The sequence below is a fragment of the Salmo salar genome, chromosome 05 (genome assembly GCF_965601325.2).
Source record: "Salmo salar chromosome 05, fSalSal1, whole genome shotgun sequence".
Lineage (NCBI taxonomy): Eukaryota > Metazoa > Chordata > Actinopteri > Salmoniformes > Salmonidae > Salmo > Salmo salar.
In genome coordinates this window covers 68,045,446-68,066,660 of record NC_138295.1, presented here as the reverse complement: position 1 = coordinate 68,066,660, position 21,215 = coordinate 68,045,446, and the positions used below count along the sequence as shown (strand labels likewise).

The window sequence follows — 21,215 nt, the reverse complement described above, 5'->3', positions numbered from 1 at the left end:
GAGAGCATGGTCAGGATCACTGTCTATACAACAGAAGAGCATGGTCAGGATCACTGTCTATACTATAGGAGAGCATGGTCAGGATCACTGTCAATACTATAGGACAGCATGGTCAGGATCACTGTCTATACAACAGAAGAGCATGGTCAGGATCAATGTCTATACTATAGAAGAGCATGGTCAGGATCACTATCTATACTATAGAAGAGCATGGTCAGGATCACTATCTATAAAATAGGAGAGCATGGTCAGGATCACTGTCTATACAACAGAAGAGCATGGTCAGGATCACTATCTATACTATAGGAGAGCATGGTCAGGATCACTGTCTATACAACAGAAGAGCATGGTCAGGATCACTATCTATAAAATAGGAGAGCATGGTCAGGATCACTGTCTATACAACAGAAGAGCATGGTCAGGATCACTATCTATACTATAGGAGAGCATGGTCAGGATCACTGTCTATACAACAGAAGAGCATGGTCAGGATCACTGTATATACAACAGAAGAGCATGGTCAGGATCACTGTCTATACAATAGGTGAGCATGGTGAGGATCACTGTCTATACTATAGGAGAGCATGGTCAGGATCACTGTCTATACAACAGAAGAGCACGGGGAGGATCACTGTCTATACTATAGGAGAGCATGGTGAGGATCACTGTCTATACTATAGGAGAGCATGGTCAGGATCACAGTCTATACTATAGGAGAGCATGGTGAGGATCACTGTCTATACTATAGGAGAGCATGGTGAGGATCACTGTCTATACTATAGGAGAGCATGGTCAGGATCACAGTCTATACTATAGGAGAGCATGGTGAGGATCACTGTCTATACTGTAGGAGAGCATTGTCAGGATCACTGTCTATATTATAGGACAGCATGGTCAGGATCAGTGTCTATACTATAGGAGAGCATGGTCAGCATCACTATCTATACAACAGAAGAGCATGGTCAGGATCAATGTCTATACAATAGGAGAGCATGGTCAGGATCAGTGTCTATACAACAGAAGAGCATGTTCAGGATCACTGTCTATACAATAGGAGAGCATGGTCAGGATCAGTGTCTATACCATAGGAGAGCCTGGTCAAGATCACTGTCTATACCATAGGAGAGCCTGGTCAGGATCACTGTCTATTCCATAGGAGCGCCTGGTCAGGATCACTGTCTATACTATACAAGAGCATTGTCAGGATCACTGTCTATACTATAGGAGAGCATGGTGAGGATCACTGTCTATACTATAGGAGAGCATGGTCAGGATCAAAGTCTATACTATAGAAGAGCATGGTGAGGATCACTGTCTATACTGTAGGAGAGCATTTTCAGGATCACTGTCTATATTATAGGACAGCATGGTCAGGATCAGTGTCTATACTATAGGACAGCATGGTCAGCATCACTATCTATACAACAGAAGAGCATGGTCAGGATCAATGTCTATACAATAGGAGAGCATGGTCAGGATCAGTGTCTATACAACAGAAGAGCATGTTCAGGATCACTGTCTATACAATAGGAGAGCATGGTCAGGATCACTTCCTCTACAACAGAAGAACATGGTCAGGATCACTGTCTATACTATAGGAGAGCATGGTCAGGATCACTGTCTATACTATAGGAGAGCATGGTCAGGATCACTGTCTATACAACAGAAGAGCATGGTCAGGATCACTGTCTATACTATAGGAGAGCATGGTCAGGATCACTGTCTATACCATAGGAGAGCCTGGTCAGGATCACTGTCTATTCCATAGGAGAGCCTGGTCAGGATCAATGTCTATACCATAGGAGAGCCTGGTCAGGATCACTGTCTATTCCATAGGAGAGCCTGGTCAGGATCACTGTCTATACTATACAAGAGCATGGTCAGGATCACTGTCTATACTACAGGAGAGCATGGTCAGGATCACTTCCTCTACAACAGAAGAACATGGTCAGGATCACTGTCTATACTATAGGAGAGCATGGTCAGGATCACTGTCTATACTATAGGAGAGCATGGTCAGGATCACTGTCTATACAACAGAAGAGCATGGTCAGGATCACTGTCTATACTATAGGAGAGCATGGTCAGGATCACTGTCTATACAACAGAAGAGCATGGTCAGGATCACTGTCTATACTATAGGAGAGCATGGTCAGGATCACTGTCAATACTATAGGAGAGCATGGTCAGGATCACTGTCTATACAACAGAAGAGCATGGTCAGGATCACTGTCTATACTATAGGAGAGCATGGTCAGGATCACTGTCAATACTATAGGACAGCATGGTCAGGATCACTGTCTATACAACAGAAGAGCATGGTCAGGATCAATGTCTATACTATAGAAGAGCATGGTCAGGATCACTATCTATACTATAGAAGAGCATGGTCAGGATCACTATCTATAAAATAGGAGAGCATGGTCAGGATCACTGTCTATACAACAGAAGAGCATGGTCAGGATCACTATCTATACTATAGGAGAGCATGGTCAGGATCATTGCCTATACAACAGAAGAGCATGGTCAGGATCACTATCTATAAAATAGGAGAGCATGGTCAGGATCACTGTCTATACAACAGAAGAGCATGGTCAGGATCACTATCTATACTATAGGAGAGCATGGTCAGGATCACTGTCTATACAACAGAAGAGCATGGTCAGGATCACTGTATATACAACAGAAGAGCATGGTCAGGATCACTGTCTATACAATAGGTGAGCATGGTGAGGATCACTGTCTATACTATAGGAGAGCATGGTCAGGATCACTGTCTATACTATAGAAGAGCATGGTCAGGATCACTGTCTATACAACAGAAGAGCACGGGGAGGATCACTGTCTATACTATAGGAGAGCATGGTGAGGATCACTGTCTATACTATAGGAGAGCATGGTCAGGATCACAGTCTATACTATAGGAGAGCATGGTGAGGATCACTGTCTATACTATAGGAGAGCATGGTGAGGATCACTGTCTATACTATAGGGAGCAGGCAGGTCCGCCGGGGCTGGGAGGATCACTGTCTATACTGTAGGAGAGCATTGTCAGGATCACTGTCTATATTATAGGACAGCATGGTCAGGCAGTGCACTATGGCGCTGGCAGCTCACACACACGAAGAGCATGGTCAGGATCAATGTCTATACAATAGGAGAGCATGGTCAGGATCAGTGTCTATACAACAGAAGAGCATGTTCAGGATCACTGTCTATACAATAGGAGAGCATGGTCAGGATCAGTGTCTATACCATAGGAGAGCCTGGTCAGGATCACTGTCTATACCATAGGAGAGCCTGGTCAGGATCACTGTCTATTCCATAGGAGAGCCTGGTCAGGATCACTGTCTATACTATACAAGAGCATTGTCAGGATCACTGTCTATACTACAGGAGAGCATGTTCAGGATCACTTCCTCTACAACAGAAGAACATGGTCAGGATCACTGTCTATACTATAGGAGAGCATGGTCAGGATCACTGTCTATACTATAGGAGAGCATGGTCAGGATCACTGTCTATACAACAGAAGAGCATGGTCAGGATCACTGTCTATACAACAGAAGAGCATGGTCAGGATCACTATCTATAAAATAGGAGATCATGGTCAGGATCACTGTCTATACAACAGAAGAGCATGGTCAGGATCACTGTCTATACAACAGAAGAGCATGGTCAGGATCACTATCTATAAAATAGGAGATCATGGTCAGGATCACTGTCTATACTATAGGAGAGCATGGTCAGGATCACTGTCTATACTATAGGAGAGCATGGTGAGGATCACTGTCTATACTATAGGAGAGCATGGTCAGGATCACTGTCTATACTATAGGAGAGCATGGTCAGGATCACTGTCTATACTATAGGAGAGCATGGTCAGGATCACTGTCTATACTATAGGAGAGCATGGTCAGGATCATTGTCTATACAATAGGAGAGCATGGTGAGGATCACTGTCTATACTATAGGAGAGCATGGTCAGGATCGCTGTCTGTGCTGGAGGATAGCTTGGTCAGGATCACTGTCTGTGCTGGAGGATAGCTTGGTCAGGATCACTGTCTGTGCTGGAGGATAGCTTGGTCAGGATCACTGTCTGTACTGGAGGATAGCTTGGTCAGGATCACTGTCTGTGCTGGAGGATAGCTTGGTCAGGATCACTGTCTGTACTGGAGGATAGCTTGGTCAGGATCACTGTCTGTGCTGGAGGATAGCTTGGTCAGGATCACTGTCTGTGCTGGAGGATAGCTTGGTCAGGATCACTGTCTGTGCTGGAGGATAGCTTGGTCAGGATCACTGTCTGTGCTGGAGGATAGCTTGGTCAGGATCACTGTCTGTACTGGAGGATAGCTTGGTCAGGATCACTGTCTGTGCTGGAGGATAGCTTGGTCAGGATCACTGTCTGTGCTGGAGGATAGCTTGGTCAGGATCACTGTCTGTGCTGGAGGATAGCTTGGTCAGGATCACTGTCTGTGCTGGAGGATAGCTTGGTCAGGATCACTGTCTGTACTGGAGGATAGCTTGGTCAGGATCACTGTCTGTGCTGGAGGATAGCTTGGTCAGGATCACTGTCTGTACTGGAGGATAGCTTGGTCAGGATCACTGTCTGTGCTGGAGGATAGCTTGGTCAGGATCACAGTCTGTAATGGATAATTGCTTGGTCAGGATCACTGTCTGTACTGGAGGATAGCTTAGTTCAGTACTGCCTTAATTGGAGGATAGCTTAGTTCAATACTTCCTGTTTTGTAGGATAGCTTAGTACAGTACTGCCTGCATTGTAGGATAGCTTAGTACAGTACTGCCTTAATTGGAGGATAGCTTAGTTCAATACTTCCTGTTTTGTAGGATAGCTTAGTACAGTACTGCCTGTATTGTTGGATAGCTTAGTTCAATACTGCCTTTATTGTAAGATACCTTGGATCTAGATACTTTTGCTATTCTCTCTGGATTAAAACCAAATTTTGATAAGTGTACAATATTACGTATTGGATCACAAAAAAAATTTCAGATTTTACATTACCATGTAGTTTACCAATGAAATGGTCTGACGGAGATGTGGACATACTCGGTATACAAATCCCAAAAGAAAGAAATGATCTCACTCCAATACATTTTTATAGAAAGTTAGCAAAAATAGATAAGATCTTGCTACCATGGAAAGGAAAATACCTGTCTATTTGTGGAAAAATCACCCTGATTAACTCTTTATATCACAGTTTACCTATTTGCTTATGGTTTGCCTACACCTAGTGACCTGCTTTTAAAATTATATGAACAAAAAATATTCCATTTTATTTGGAACGGCAAGCCAGACAAAATTAAAAGGGCCTATTTATATAACGAATATGAATTCGGAGGGCAGAAATGATTAAGTATTAAAGCATTAGACCTCTCACTAAAGGCATCAGTCATACCAAAGTTATATTTAAATCCAAACTGCTTTTCTAGTAAATTGGTAAGAATGTCTCATCCTATGTTCAAGAAGGGCCTTTTTCCCTTTATTCAGATTACACCTGCCCACTTTCGGTTGTTTGAAAAGGAAATAATCTCCAAAATATCTTTATCTTTTAAACAAGCCATAGGAAGTTGGTTGCAATTTCAGTTTAATCCACCTGAAAAGACAGAACAAATAATATAGTAATTTATAAAAAAAACTGTATTTTTCGAAGAAATGTTTAAAAAAGGTATAATGTTAGTGAATGATATAATAAATGGGACTGGTGGAGTGATGTCACACATGCAGCTAACACAGACATATGGAAATGTCTGCTCTACCCAAAATTAAAACCAATTAATTGCAGCATTACCACAAAAATGGAAGAGGCAAGTAAAAGGGGAAAAAAGTAAGGAACTTGTATGTCGGCCCTGTATTAAAGAAAATAAATGGTTAAAGAAAAGTGTGATAAATAAAAACATATACCAATTTAATTTAAGGACCAAAAAACTCATAGCTGTGCCATATAAATTGCAAAATAGTTGGGAAGAGATTTTCGATGTGCCCATTCCATGGCACATGGTTTATGAATTGATAGGCAAAACAACGCAGGATTCAAAACTTCACATTTTTTTCTATTTAAATTACTATCCAAAATTCTTGCAACTAATAGAATGTTATATATATGGGGGATACAATCTTCCCAGCTCTGCAGATTCTGCTGTGAGGAGGCAGAGTCATTAGATCATTTATTTTGGTATTGTCCATATGTAGCTCGTTTTTGGTCACAGGTCCAGGTATGGCTGAAGAATTGCAACATTTGCCTAGAACTAACGCTGCAGATAGCAATACTGGGTGATTTGAAAAGCCATAGTCCATCAATCAATAATATAATAATTATTTTAGCAAAAATGTTTATTTTTAATTTACAATCTGTAGAAGCTATGAGAATAGAAAGGTTAAATTGTTTTGTGAAGCATCACAGCACAGTTGAAAAAGATATGGCAAATAGAAATCCGAAATGGATGATGTTAATGGATAGATGGGAGGGGTTGAATGGAGCTGAATGGTGGGACTAATAACAAGATAAACAATGTAAAACATACGGGGTCTGTAAAATGTATATAGGTTCAGAACTTTTGTGATATAGCACAGTTACAAATAGAAATCAAACTGGATGGACATCAGAAATAGAGGAAGGACTAAAAACAAACAAAAAATAACTATTGTAAAATAGACTGTCTGTAAAATGTGTATAAGATGAATAAATTGAAGGTAAAAGCCGAAGTGTTTATTAGTTTACTCCAATTGGGCGATCGGTGGTAGGGTTTGCGGGGAATAATAATAAAGGTATATATTCTTTAAAAAAGTGTGTATGTCTATATAGGTATGTGTATGTATATATGTGTGCATGTGTGTATGGATATATATATTTACCAAAAAAATAAATGGGGGATTGGAAATGATGCAGACTATTACATTGATGGAAGCAATATTCTTTCCACAATATTAAGCTGATCCACCCCTAAAAATAAAAAAATAAAAAAGATAACTTGGTTCAGTACTGCCTGTATTGTAGGATAGCTTAGTTCAGTACTGCCTGTATTGTAGGATAGCTTAGTTCAGTACTGCCTGTATTGTAGGATAGCTTAGTTCAGTACTGCCTGTATTGTAGGATAGCTTAGTTCAGTACTGCCTGTATTGTAGGATAGCTTAGTTCAGTACTGCCTGTATTGTAGGATAGCTTAGTTCAGTACTGCCTGTATTGTAGGATAGCTTAGTTCAGTACTGTCTGTACTGTAGGATAGCTTAGTTCAGTACTGTCTGTACTGTAGGATAGCTTAGTTCAGTACTGCCTGTATTGTAGGATAGCTTAGTTCAGTACTGTCTGTACTGTAGGATAGCTTAGTTCAGTACTGCCTGTATTGTAGGATAGCTTAGTTCAGTACTGTCTGTACTGTAGGATAGCTTAGTTCAGTACTGTCTGTACTGTAGGATAGCTTAGTTCAGTACTGTCTGTATTGTAGGATAGCTTAGTTCAGTACTGCCTGTATTGTAGGATAGCTTAGTTCAGTACTGTCTGTACTGTAGGATAGCTTAGTTCAGTACTGTCTGTATTGTAGGATAGCTTAGTTCAGTACTGTCTGTACTGTAGGATAGCTTGGTAAGTACCACTGTCTGTATTGTAGAATAGGTTGGTAAGTACCACTCTCTGTACTGTAGGATAGCTTGGTAAGTACCACTGTCTGTACTGTAGGATAGCTTGGTAAGTACCACTGTCTGTATTGTAGGATAGCTTGATAAGTACCACTGTCTGTACTGTAGGATAGCTTGGTAAGTACCACTGTCTGTACTGTAGGATAGCTTGGTAAGTACCACTGTCTGTATTGTAGGATAGCTTGGTAAGTACCACTGTCTGTACTGCAGGATAGCTTGGTAAGTACCACTGTCTGTATTGTAGAATAGCTTGGTAAGTACCACTGTCTGTATTGTAGAATAGCTTGGTAAGTACCACTGTCTGTATTGTAGAATAGCTTGGTAAGTACCACTGTCTGTATTGTAGGATAGCTTGGTAAGTACCACTGTCTGTATTGTAGAATAGCTTGGTAAGTACCACTGTCTGTACTGTAGGATAGCTTGGTAAGTACCACTGTCTGTACTGTAGGATAGCTTGGTAAGTACCACTGTCTGTACTGTAGGATAGCTTGGTAAGTACCACTGTCTGTACTGTAGGATAGCTTGGTAACTACCACTGTCTGTACTGTAGGATAGCTTGGTAAGTACCACTGTCTGTACTGTAGGATAGCTTGGAGTCCTCAAGGGCTCAGCGACAATCGTCCTCAACATCAATACTCTGAGATTTTTTGATGAAATACAAAAATAGATAGAATGGAGAGAGAAAGAGTGAGAGAAACAATTATAACTGATACTTTTTATGAAAGAGAAAGAAAGTGAAAGAAAGAAAAAAAATAGAGAGAGGGGAAGAGAGAGAGCAAAGGAAGGCGAGAGAGAAATATGCAGAGAGGAGGCAAGGTTAGAGGAATGGGAGAGCTGGACATAGATTTAATCTAATACTGCAATACCTCTACACAACAAATTTCAAAAACCGATGACGCCAGTATCAGGGTTGTTAAATAGAGAGAGATTGAAAAAAGAGAGACGGTTCCACAAACGGAGGAGCAAAAAGCATTGAAGGGCAGAGGGAGTTCAGGTATGACTGGCTGGGCTTTGCTCAGCAAAACACCCCGCTGCAGATGGGTTAGATGTCTGCATGGAATGGAGCGGAGAGGCACACACACACACACACACACACACACACACACACACACACACACACACACACACACACACACACACACACACACACACACACACACACACACACACACACACACACACACACACACACACACACACACACACACACACACACACACACACACACACACACACACACACACACACACACACACACACACACACACAAACCAGCCAGGAGAGGAGCCACAGAACCCAATCTGCCTCTCTGCTAGCTAAATCACAATGCTTTTTGATGTGATGGGGCTGGCTGGGACGTATGTGACAGATACTAGGATGCTTCAAAGCAAATATGAACTGTACTATGGAGGCAACCAACATAAAAGAGAAGAGGGAAGTGTCTCATCTCAGTCAGGGTTCTGGGAGTTGTGGGCTAGCATAACCCAGAGAGCCAGGCCATCCTGAGAGGCAGTGGTTAGACTGAAGGCTAAATAGGGCATCACCTTCTGGACCGGAGGCAAGTATCAGAGACTACATTTGAACCAGAGGAAAACAGTGTGAAGTAGAGGCTTAATCATCCAACTCTAGTCTTTTTTTACACATTCCAAACACTCTTGTGCTATCTAGAGTGTGTGCTATCTAGAGCCTAACAGGGTTATTTGGCTGTCCCCATAGGAGAATCCTTCAAAGAACCCTTTTTTGGTTCCAGGTAGAACCTTTTTGGTTCCATGTAGAACCCTCTGGAATGGGTTCTATATGGACCTCAAAAGGGTTCTACCTGGAACCAAAATGTTCTACATGGAACCAAAAAGGGTTATCCCTAGAACCAAAAAGAGTTGTGCAAGAAGATGCATGGGAGAAAATAAAAGTCTGACAGGAAATCAACCTGGGTTCAAATTAGCTGAATTGTGAGGATAGATTGTGGAAGGTGAATTACAGTATAGTTGCTGTGTTGATACAGTAGGGGAATTCTGCTGAACTGAAGGAATGTAGCAACATACTATACAGCACAGGCCTGTGGGGTTGAGGAGTGTGAACAACACCCACTCTCCTCCTCCTCCTTCCCTTCTATTCCTCTTTTCTTCCTCCTGTCTTCCCCTGATGTTCTCTCATTCTCCCTCTCATCTCCTTCTGCAGGTATCACACTCATCATCTCAATAAGCCCTGTCTGCTTTTCTCTTTAAATCATTATTCTGGTGATGCCACACTCTCCGCATTGACAGCCGTCTCACAGCTAATGCAGAACAACTCAGCCCCATAACCAGGGGCGATCTTGCTCCTCATCGCCGTGGCGACACCAGGGGCCTACTTCCTTGCTGAGGTGCTAGGATTCCACCGGCGTAGGGATTACATAAGTGAGGTGAAATAATAGCATTGCCAGGTCCTTAATAGGACGTGATATGTTAGGTAATAAGAGATACACAGTGGTGTGTGCTTTTTGAATAATTCAGTGTTATTGTAAAGGGAGTCTGTCGAGGATGGATAGAATGGAGTGGCTGGAAAATGAGAAAAAAGGAGGGAGAGATGTGTATTTCGGACACTTCAGAGAGTTACCCCATGCTGGCATTTTCATAATCAGCCACCATTAGCCATGTATTTTTCCAGAACAAATCTGAGTCAATAATTACTCAAACGGCAGGGATTACATTTTTTTCCCTGTTGTTGAATAGTAATAAGGACTCACATGCGTGTACCGATAGGACGCATGTGGAGATAGTAGCTCCGTTTTGTACCGTCAAAACCGGGATTATATGTAGAAGCCAGACAACTATGTAGAAGCCAGACAATTAAAGCTTCTAAAATCATTAGATCAATATATCCACAAGCAGAGAGTGAGCGGTCAGTTATACACAACAGCGAACCAATCTGTGAGTAAAGTGATGCAGACTCAAACCCAACAAGCCATTGCTTCCCTTAGAGTAAAAGACAAAGAACAACATGGAGATGCACATGTGAGCAATGAACAGCTGAAGGATATCCAGAAAAACATAGCTAAAATGCTCTAAATGCTCACCAAAACAAACAAACTGTTACAATCTGTTGTTTAAAATGCAGATTTCCTTGAAACGAAAGTAGAGTCTATCTTGTCAGGGCGGCCGCGTGGACGAACAAGACAACAAAATTGGCCTTCTGGAAACAAAGGTGCAAACTTTAGAAGATTAACTGGATCAACTAGAAAACAGATTGTGACAAAATATTATGAGAATATTGTCCCTACCAGAAGACGAGGAAAAAGGGGACATTTGCATCTACGCAATCAAGCTGATATCGGAGGAGCTTGGCGTGACTGTATCATCGGAGGATCTGGAGCAATGCCATCAGATCTACCGAGTTCCAAACTGCCTCTGGAAGCAATGTCAGCACAAGAAGTGTTCGTCGGGAGCTTCAAGAAATAGGTTTCCATGGCTGAGCAGCTGCACACAAGCCTAAGATCACCATGCGCAATGCCAAGTGTCGGCTGGAGTAGTGTAAAGCTCGCCGCCATTGAAACAGTGGAAACGTATTCTCTGGAGTGATGAATCACGGTTAACCATCTGGCAGTCCGACGGACGAATCTACAGTATGTTTGGCGGATGCCAGGAGAACGCTACCTGTCTCAATGCATACAGTAGTGCCAACTGTAAAGTTTGGTGCAGGAGGAATAATGGTCTGGGGCTGTTTTTCATGGTTCGGGAGAGGCCCCTTAGGTCCAGTGAAGGGAAATCTTAAAGCCACAGCATACAATGACATTCATCCAACTTTGTGGCAACAGTTTGGGTTAGGCCCTTTCCTGTTTCAGCATGACAATGCCCCCATGCACAAAACAAGGTCCATTCAGAAATTGTTTGTTGAGATTGGTGTGGAAGAACTTGACTGGCCTGCACAGAGCCCAGACCCCAACCCCATCAAACAACTTTGGGATGAATTGGAACGCAGACTGCGAGCCAGGCCTAATTGCCCAACATCAGTGTTTGACCTCACTAATGCTCTTGTTGCTCTTGTCCCCGCAGCCATGTTCCAACATCTAGTGGAAAGCCTTCCCAGAAGAGTGGAGGCTGTTATAGCAGCAAAGGGGGACCAACAAAAATATTAATGCCCATGATTTTGGAATGAGATGTTCGACAAGCAAGTGTCCACATACTTTTGGTCATGTAGTGTACGTGGTTAATATTGAAAACGCAATGCCCCCTTTGCAAGGATATAAAATGAACGTGCAAAAAAACGAATAATGGCAAAAAAATTACTCACGATCTACAACAATCCTTTAAAACTGGACCACAAAAAATATGAAAAACTTAGGATGCCTAATAAGTGAAAAAAAAATTACAAATATGCAAAGATAACTTTATTCCATTACTCAACAATATGACAGCAGATCTAATTAAATGGGATAATCTTCATATAAATTTGACAGGCATCTCTGCCAAAGCATTTGTATTTATTTTCGGTAATACCAATTACTCTACCGAAGACATTCTTTAAAAAAAATATACACGGTCATAAAAATACTTTATATGGGCAAATACATTCATAGAATAAAAAGGAAAGTTTTACATCTTCTTAAGTCTGATGGTGGTTTTAACCTTCCAGACTTGGAATTGTATCAACTCGCTACCCAAGGCTTTTACTTGCAACATATAGTTAAATGCACTAAAGAGGAACAGTGGGTACATATTGAAGATGCTTGTGCTCATCCCCAAAATTGTTTTACGTGTCTATTTTCAAAGGATAAAGCTAAGCACATTAACAACTTCATAGTTAAGAATGCTAAAACAACATGGAAGAAAATTAAACATATTTTAGAAGAACCAATACCACTTACCAAAAACACAACCTTATGGAACAATCCTTGGATAGTTTTTCAGAATTCACCGATAAATTGTTCCACATGGAAAACTAAAGGCATAGAAACTGAAAATGACTTGGTGTCACATCCTGACCAGTAAAAGGGGTTATTTGTTATTGTAGTTTGGTCAGGGCGTGGCAGGGGGTGTTTGTTTAGTATGTTTTGGGTTTTTTGGTTTATGTTCTACATTTTCTATTTCTATGTGTTTATCTAGTTTTTCTATTTCTATGTTGGGGTTTTGGTAGGACCTCCAATTAGAGGCAGCTGGTTGTCGTTGCCTCTAATTGGAGGCCATATTTAGTTGGGGTTTGTTTCACTTGTGTTTTGTGGGTGGTTGTTTCCTGTATAGTCTGTGCACCTTACGGGACTGTTTTCGTCATTTGTTTTGTTTAAGTGTTTTCCCTTCAATAAGGAAGATGATAAATATACCTGCTGCATTTTGGTCCACTCCTTACGACGACCGTGACACTTGGTAACAGGAAATAAATGTATTTCCATGACAGAATTAAAAAGTAATTTTGGACTGACCAATATAGTTTCAAATCCATGCAACTTAAAAGTTACTTATCACAAAATGTCAATTTGAAATCTTTTGGACATCACCTTGAAGGATTCTTATTTGAGCCAGAACATGATGTTCATAATGATAGAGAAGACAAAACCTTGCAGGGAACATATCCAACTGACAATCTCTTAGAAGAAAAGATGAACTATTGGAACAAAGAACTGATGTTAACATAAGATGGAGGGAAAGTTGGAGCATAACTAACAAAATTACAGTTAACAAAAATGTATGCTTCATTCGGTATAAACTAATGTATAGAATTTAAGAGAGAAAATTCACACAAGCACAATGGTCGAGTCATGTATTAAGTGTAAAACTAATAATGACTCAATGTAGTTGATGGAGATGGGTGTGTGTGCTAGTGGGCCTGGGTAGGGGTGATTTAGTTGATGGAGATGGGGGTGTGTGCTAGTGGGTCTGGGTAGGGGGGATGTAGTTGATGGAGATGGGGGTGTGTGCTAGTGGGCCTGGGTAGGGGGCATGTAGTTGATGGAGATGGGGGTGTGTGCTAGTGGGTCTGGGTAGGGGTGATATAGTTGATGGAGATGGGGGTGTGTGCTAGTGGGCCTGGGTAGGGGGCATGTAGTTGATGGAGATGGGGGTGTGTGCTAGTGGGTCTGGGTAGGGGTGATTTAGTTGATGGAGATGGGGGTGTGTGCTAGTGGGTCTGGGTAGGGGTGATATAGTTGATGGAGATGGGGGTGTGTGCTAGTGGGTCTGGGTAGGGGGGATGTAGTTGATGGAGATGGGGGTGTGTGCTAGTGGGTCTGGGTAGGGGTGATGTAGTTGATGGAGATGGGGGTGTGTGCTAGTGGGTCTGGGTAGGGGGGATGTAGTTGATGGAGATGGGGGTGTGTGCTAGTGGGTCTGGGTAGGGGTGATGTAGTTGATGGAGATGGGTGTGTGTGCTAGTGGGTCTGGGTAGGGGGGATGTAGTTGATGGAGATGGGGGTGTGTGCTAGTGGGTCTGGGTAGGGGGGATGTAGTTGATGGAGATGGGGGTGTGTGCTAGTGGGTCTGGGTAGGGGTGATGTAGTTGATGGAGATGGGGGTGTGTGCTAGTGGGTCTGGGTAGGGGGGATGTAGTTGATGTTTGTATGATGTTGTCGTTTGTATGTGTATGTTTTGTATTGTTTATAAAAGAAAAGAAAATCTTAAAAAATATATTTTAAAAAAGTAATAAGGACATACGATGCCTGTATGAATGTCTACAGTACGGAGAACAACGCTGAATCAATGAGGACTCTCAATCATTTTGGTCAAAACATCCATCAATCCATCCATCAATCAGTAACCTTGGTCTAGGAGGGGACAATAGAATCATGCCTTTCAGAGAAATGGTACTTCAGTTGGATCCTCTATATCTGTGGATTGAATCCTTCTGATGACCGTGTTGGCAACAAACAAAAATGTAATTGAAAAATGATTCAAGCAAACCAAAGTATTGTTCAAATCATATTGAATTTTTCACATGACCCGAATACAACATTTTACAATATCTTATTGTAAAATGCTTACTGTTGTATTCGGCGCATGTGACAAATACAATTTCATTTGAACAATACTTTGCTTTGCTTAATCATTTTTTTATACATTTTTCTTTGTAATTGTTGCAATGGGATGTCAGCATAAGTAACATTGTTCACCAGAACAGACTGTCTGTGCTCCCTCATGCCAACTGTTGTTTTCAGTCATTTGTTACAGAATGGTAAAAATACTATTTAAAGCTTTGCTATCACCGTGCCATATTAGCTACAGTAATGAATTGGTGTGTGTGTGTGTGTTTGCGTGCACACATATGTGTATATCTGTTAAAGAGAGAGAGAGAGAGAGAGAGTATGCATGTGTTTTCATGTTTTCATGTGTGTGTCTTTTGAGAATGTATTCACACACCACACACACAGAGCTGATAAAAATGAGGTGTGAAAATAAAGAAACACCAGAAGCCATAAAGATCCATGGCAGCAGTCTGAGAGAGACAGATTTTCCCTCCATCTGGCATAGAGCTGTCCGTGCATCACGGCGGTGTGGATATACGATACGAGAGACAAACAGTGCAGAATAATCAGAGACACTCAGCAGGGAGATCTTGTGAGAATACTGTAGAATACCCTAAAACACTGCTGGCTTAATAAGATACCCTTGATATGCTGCAGTGATTCCACATGATCAACCATTGAGGGGATTGGAGAGGAGAGGATAGGATAGGAGAGGAGAGGAGAGGAGAGGAGAGGAGAGGAGGCGAAAATAGAGCTGGCGAGAATGAACACATAGAAAGCCTATACTTTATTATAAACCAGGTGGTTTGAGTCCTGAATGCTGATTGGCTGAAAGCCGTGGTATATCAGACAGTACACAACGGGCATGACAAAACATTTATTTGTACTATTATAATTACGTTGGTAAATAGTTTATAATAGCGATAAGGATTTGCGATATATGGCAAATATACCACGGCTAGGGGCTGTATCCAGGCACCAAGCATTGCATCATGTTAAGAACAGACCTTAGCCGTGGTATATTGGCCATATACCACACCTCCTCGGGCCTTATTGCTGCAGCCAATTTCACAGGCAGCACGAAATACAGCTGTAACCCAACTAATGGTTATACGTTCAATTCTTTATTCCCGGAACACTCCATTCTATTGTCATGGGAATTTCTAGCTGTCAAAGATTTACTTTGGACTTAACAGCTATTTATGGCTTTACAGTTGAACTAGAGTTCTACAGATTCATCTGAGCTCTTCGACAATTTATTTACCAATTGATTTGTCTTTTCCTTACGTGTCATTACATCTGAAATGCATTTACAATTGCCTCCAAGTATTCTCTAACCACGTGTCCTTTAGTGGTGCAACACTGTATGATTTGGTCGACTGATTGATGTATCCTCGTACAGTAGATGCACAAATACATGGAGTGATTGCTTGATGGACTGGCTGATAGATGAATAGACTGATAGATGGACAGTAGGGCTCCATGCCCTATGTGACCCACCTTGAAGAAGGTCATGGTGGATCCCTCCTCCACCACTCCATATTCTATCCTGGTCTGCTTGGCCAGGTCGTCAGCTGAGTCGATGGGCGACTCCATCCTCTCCACAGTGAGGAAGGCAGCCAGGTTGGCCGTGTAGGAGGAGATGATTATCAGGGTGAAGAACCACCAGATGCCTCCTACGATCCTGGTGGACAGGGCTTTGGGCATTAACTCAGAGCCTGGTTGGGGGCGAGAGGAGAGGAGCAGAGAGAGGGGTCAGCCCCGGCAGGGTCCTGGAGCCAAGAGGAGGTACCCAGCAACAACCACCAGAGGACGAGCCAGAGGACCAGGGCCAGCCCAGACCTCGGCATCCCGCCGGGTCACAGACAACACGCACATGCACACACACTCGACGCAGGCACACACGCACATACACACGCACACACCCCCTGGGCATCTAGAGCGGCACTGCATGTTTGGGCCTGTGATGCGCATCTGGCCACATGGTGGCAGTTTGAATCAGGCTTTTACTGTGTGATCTGGCTGCATATTATTTTAGCGTTCACTCACACTGGAGCAAACTGTTGATACATCAAAGCTTCTCTTCTTTTGAGGTGCTTCATCTGAAATCACATCTGACTCAAAATGTCTGCATGTAGATGTTTAGTTTCCAGGCTATATGCTATTCAGAACTTTTGCCTCTTAGTGTGTTCTTGAGGAGGGGTCTGTGTGGGTGGGTGGAGTGAGGTCTTCCTCTGGGGGCGTTGATTGAGGTCTGACTGGGCAGCGAGAAGTAGTAGTTCAAGGCAATTTAAAGCTGCGATCTCGCACATTCACTCAAAGGCAATGAACTGTGGGAAAGATAGGAGGATAAGAACTCCACTTCTCTCCTTAGGTGAGACTCAATCTCCCACTCATCTCACTCTGCCTCTGCAGTGCCTCTTATAACTTTCTCCCAGTCCGGGCAGTGAGCCGTCACTCAGGGAGAACTATGGTGAGAGAGCAGAGACCTGACAGCCTCGTCCAGTAACATCTGAATTCATGCCCAAAGCCCTGTCCACCAGAGAGAGAGAGAGAGAGAGAGAGAGAGAGAGAGACATAGAGAGAGAGAGAGAGAGAGAGAGAGAGAGAGAGAGAGAGAGAGAGAGAGAGAGAGAGAGAGAGAGAGAGAGAGAGAGAGAGAGCACTGTGGAGGGGAACAAAGAGAGACACACTGCAGTCAACCCGCTCCGCACATCCACCCTCACATCCTCTCACCCCCCACTCTCACATGTCTCTTCCCATATCTCCTCTCACTCCCTGATTCTCCTCACCCCCACCACCACCACCACGCCCTCCACCAGCCAGACACACAGTGTAACATGATTCAACAGCCACACCATCATTACCCAGGATGCCTTGCAGCCCACACTGCTCATTGGATAAAGCACTCAAATTAGGAAAAAAAGACAAACGATATGAAAACAAACTCAGAAAAGACACAGTAGCAAGACACATGACATGACCAGGAAAAACAGAGACAGCTTTGTGTTCAGTGGAACAACACTGTATACCAGCTCAGAGACCTTACCCCGTTGAGGCCATTCAATACTATGTGACAGACAGGCCGCCCGCCCGGGAGCGGAGCGCGTCAGAGCCAAAGCAACTGAATCTGGTTGGGGCTGACTGTCATGTACCCAAGGTAACGTCATGTCCAAACTGCACATCCCACAGTTTTCTGGGGGCGGGGCCAAGCCGCGGGAGCAGGGGAGCCTCTCTACAGTGTAGGCCGGCGTGGTCGTCACAGAGACACCATGCAGGCAGGCACAGTGTGCTCCTCTGTCTCAGTCTCGTCCCCCTAAACCCTTCTGCCCTACAGCCACATCTTCTCAACTACAGGACGTAACACCATTACATTGACAGGTGCAGTATATTCTACAGCATACTTTACTACATCAGATACCCTGACAGACCCTTGACACAGTTATGAAAACATTCCAGCAAGCTCTAGAATATCCATTACACATTTGATATGGCCCATACAGAAGATAACGTTTCTCAGACCATGATGCATCCTTAACCTGTGCAATATGTAGAATTGCCTAACACTAATACAGAGTGCAAAAAGCTACCCAAATGGGTAACTTCAATATACCCACCATGCCCACCTGGATAAGAGTCCCAAGAGTTCTAACCGTAACATTTTGTAAATTTCAACTTGTAATATTTTCTTAAAACTTTTACAAATCACAGTATACAAATTATTATACCTGCAAAATAATCACTCAATCAACTTCATTTAAATTAAGGCTTGCATGCTAACTCATTGCATGCAACCAGCCATCAACAACGGCCAGGAAAAGAAATGATTTAAAAAAAAAAAAAAATGTCAGATTCATATCTGGGCAGAACTTTGCTGAGGAAAGTCAGTCCCCTCTATGTTCCATTCCATGGTCCAGATCAGATGCAGGGCAGACCCAGGCTGTTTTAACCATGCTGCAGACCTTACTGTCATCATCGCTACGCTACCTTAACTAACACAACTTTCAAGTATGAATTACAAATTGCAACATATCTCGTCTTGGCATGCAGTCTCAGTCGATATTACGAGTCTAAATGAAATCATTCCATTTCATTTAATGTGATGCCCTACCGCAGTTCCTTTTGTTTTGTTTTGCTTTTCTCAATCTAAAGACGCAGACACTAGTTGAGAAGATATGGCATCGGTTTGGCAGAAGGAAACAAAACCAGACTGAGGCAGGCTAAGAGACAGCACACTGTTTAAGCTCTCATTCTCATTCTCTCAACTCTCTCTGCACCTAGCTCTTTACCTACATGGGGGATAGGACTTACCTGTTCTGGAACCTGTGGGGAAGGGAGGGAGGCAGGTGGGGTGGGGTTGGGGACAGAGGAGGGGTACAGTAGATGGGAGATAGGAGAGGGTGGGAGATCATGCAGGAACAGGGAGAAAAACGCCTGGCTCGCCTATCCTCATTCACCAATCAGTCAATCAATCAACCAATCACGCTCATCATTCATAATCTCAAGATCCCACCCAGCCAATCCACACCACACTGTGGACAGACCGACACAACCAAACCAGTCAGTCCGCTTCCAGCTACATGCACAGAGGCCCCCATGCATGGTCGTGGGCCTGGTTAAGAGCACGTTTGTACCCCCAGGAAAATAGTGGGATGTGTGCTAAAGGGGGGCAGGCAGAGGCGTCTACCTTGCTGCATGAGAGCTCCAACTCCGAACCAGAAACTATTTAGCAGGGTGAAATTGTTTTCCACTACATCTGAGTCGGGGTTGCAGGGGTGGGGGTTATACCACTCGTAGGGACTAAACCTGTGGCAATCGACAGAGAACACACACATACACACGTTTATTTCACTTGTGTTCAGCACTAATAGAACAGACAGACAGTGTTACAGACCAATACTGGCTTGACTTGGTCTACCTGGAGAGATAGGGAAGAGAAACAAAAGTTAGTTAGTCATTGATCACAACAACAAGATGTGATACTTTGGCATCTTGATATTGGGAAAATATACCACATATATTGCCCTACAAAGTAACGCTAGAAATTGTTATTGTAAGCTAATATATTTTAGTTGTTGTTATGACAATGAATCAATTAGAGCGTAACATGTCGGTTAAATGAATAAAAGCTGACAAACAACAAGATCACGTACACCATCACTTTATGTCACTCAGGTCTGCTTTGTTATTATCTCTACAATTGTATCATCTCAACTAGATGACAGATGAAGTATTTAAACAGCCCTTGGGACTGTGGAATGTCTTCTCACCACTTGTCAGCCCAAAACACACTGCTCATGTTGACATGCTCATATCAAAGGCATTTTACTCCATCATTTAATCAATGGGATCTGAAAATAACTTAAATGTCACTTGAGAAAAGCACTAATAAACCTTATAATCTACAGATGGCATTAAAATTCAATACATCAAATAGTTAATTTCCATCATGTCTGTCTGTCTGTCTGTCTGTCTGTCTGTCTGTCTGTCTGTCTGTCTGTCTGTCTGTCTGTCTGTCTGTCTGTCTGTCTGTCTGTCTGTCTGTCTGTCTGTCTGTCTGTCTGTCTGTCTGTCTGTCTGTCTGTCTGTCTGCCTGCCTGCCTGCCTGCCTGCCTGCCTGCCTGCCTGCCTGCCTGCCTGCCTGCCTGCGCGCGCTGTGCGGTACTCACTCCCACTCATTCCGCTCTGCTCCAACTTCAGCTCAGCTCACTCCTCAAGCAAATAGATTTCCCATTTATTCACGTTAAATAAAAGTGACATTACATTAGTAAAGGTTGATTGGGCTACAATTAAGCATCCCGACCCCATTTGGTTGTGCTGTAGTTGTGGAATCGTAGGAGCAATATCTTAAGCCAAGCCTCTTTTTCCCCTGGTTGAAGTATATGACTAATCAAACTGAATAGTCGATGGATGTATTCTGTGGACTTGACTCTCTAGAAACTTTTATATTCCAAAAAATCTAAATTCCACAATAATATCAAATGGGACAAAAATTGGATGTTGCATATAAACAATTAAACAGTAGACAATCCAGCAAGGCTACTTGTCAGGTTTTGGTGGCCTAGATATAAAGTTATATATTGGTGACAGCTATATATTGCTATGTATTGGTGATAGCATTAAGACATATTACAGTAATGATAATATGACAGCATCAGAACATGCACCATGTCATGAATAATGGGCTTGGCCATTGTAATGTGGTTAGTGCACGCTCCCTATCCCCCATGTCACACTCGAGGGGGTATTCTAGTCCAGCTCCAAGACTGCTGAACGTCCTTTAGATCCCACCATTCCTTGCTTTAACATAATCCTTGGCCCTAAATCAATCTGTCTACTCAATTTGCCCCAGATTTGCTTGCTTGTCAGTTTGCAATTCCAAATTGAGTTCATGTGAACTGTGACCTTGGCAAGACGTATGTGACTAGTGATTGGTGTCCCCGGCTGGACCCCTTAGTGGAGATCCCGTTGAGCAAAGCCAATTACCACACGCCAGCAACACGGATGAGAACACGGATGAGCCAGCTTGTCATCCTACATCCGTAGCTGGCCTGAGGAGAGGGTGGGGTAAGAGGTGGGGAGTTACCTCACCGCGGTGGGAATACTAAAACATTCCTGTCGCCGTACGAG

At 42.9% G+C, this 21,215-nt stretch overlaps 1 protein-coding gene across 2 annotated transcripts in view; it reads right to left on the bottom strand.

The window, feature by feature from the left end:
• The window catches only part of LOC106605492 (glutamate receptor ionotropic, kainate 2), a 360,182-nt gene that overhangs the window by 166,302 nt on the left and 172,665 nt on the right, over window positions 1-21,215 (bottom strand). For both annotated transcript variants that reach the window (XM_082975442.1, XM_082975443.1), the window contains exons 13-14: window positions 19,273-19,391; window positions 16,086-16,303 (exon numbers count right to left, since the gene is read on the bottom strand). In XM_082975442.1, coding sequence (XP_082831568.1) covers window positions 16,086-16,303; window positions 19,273-19,391 — 337 coding nt within the window. The remainder of the gene's footprint in view (window positions 1-16,085; window positions 16,304-19,272; window positions 19,392-21,215) is intronic.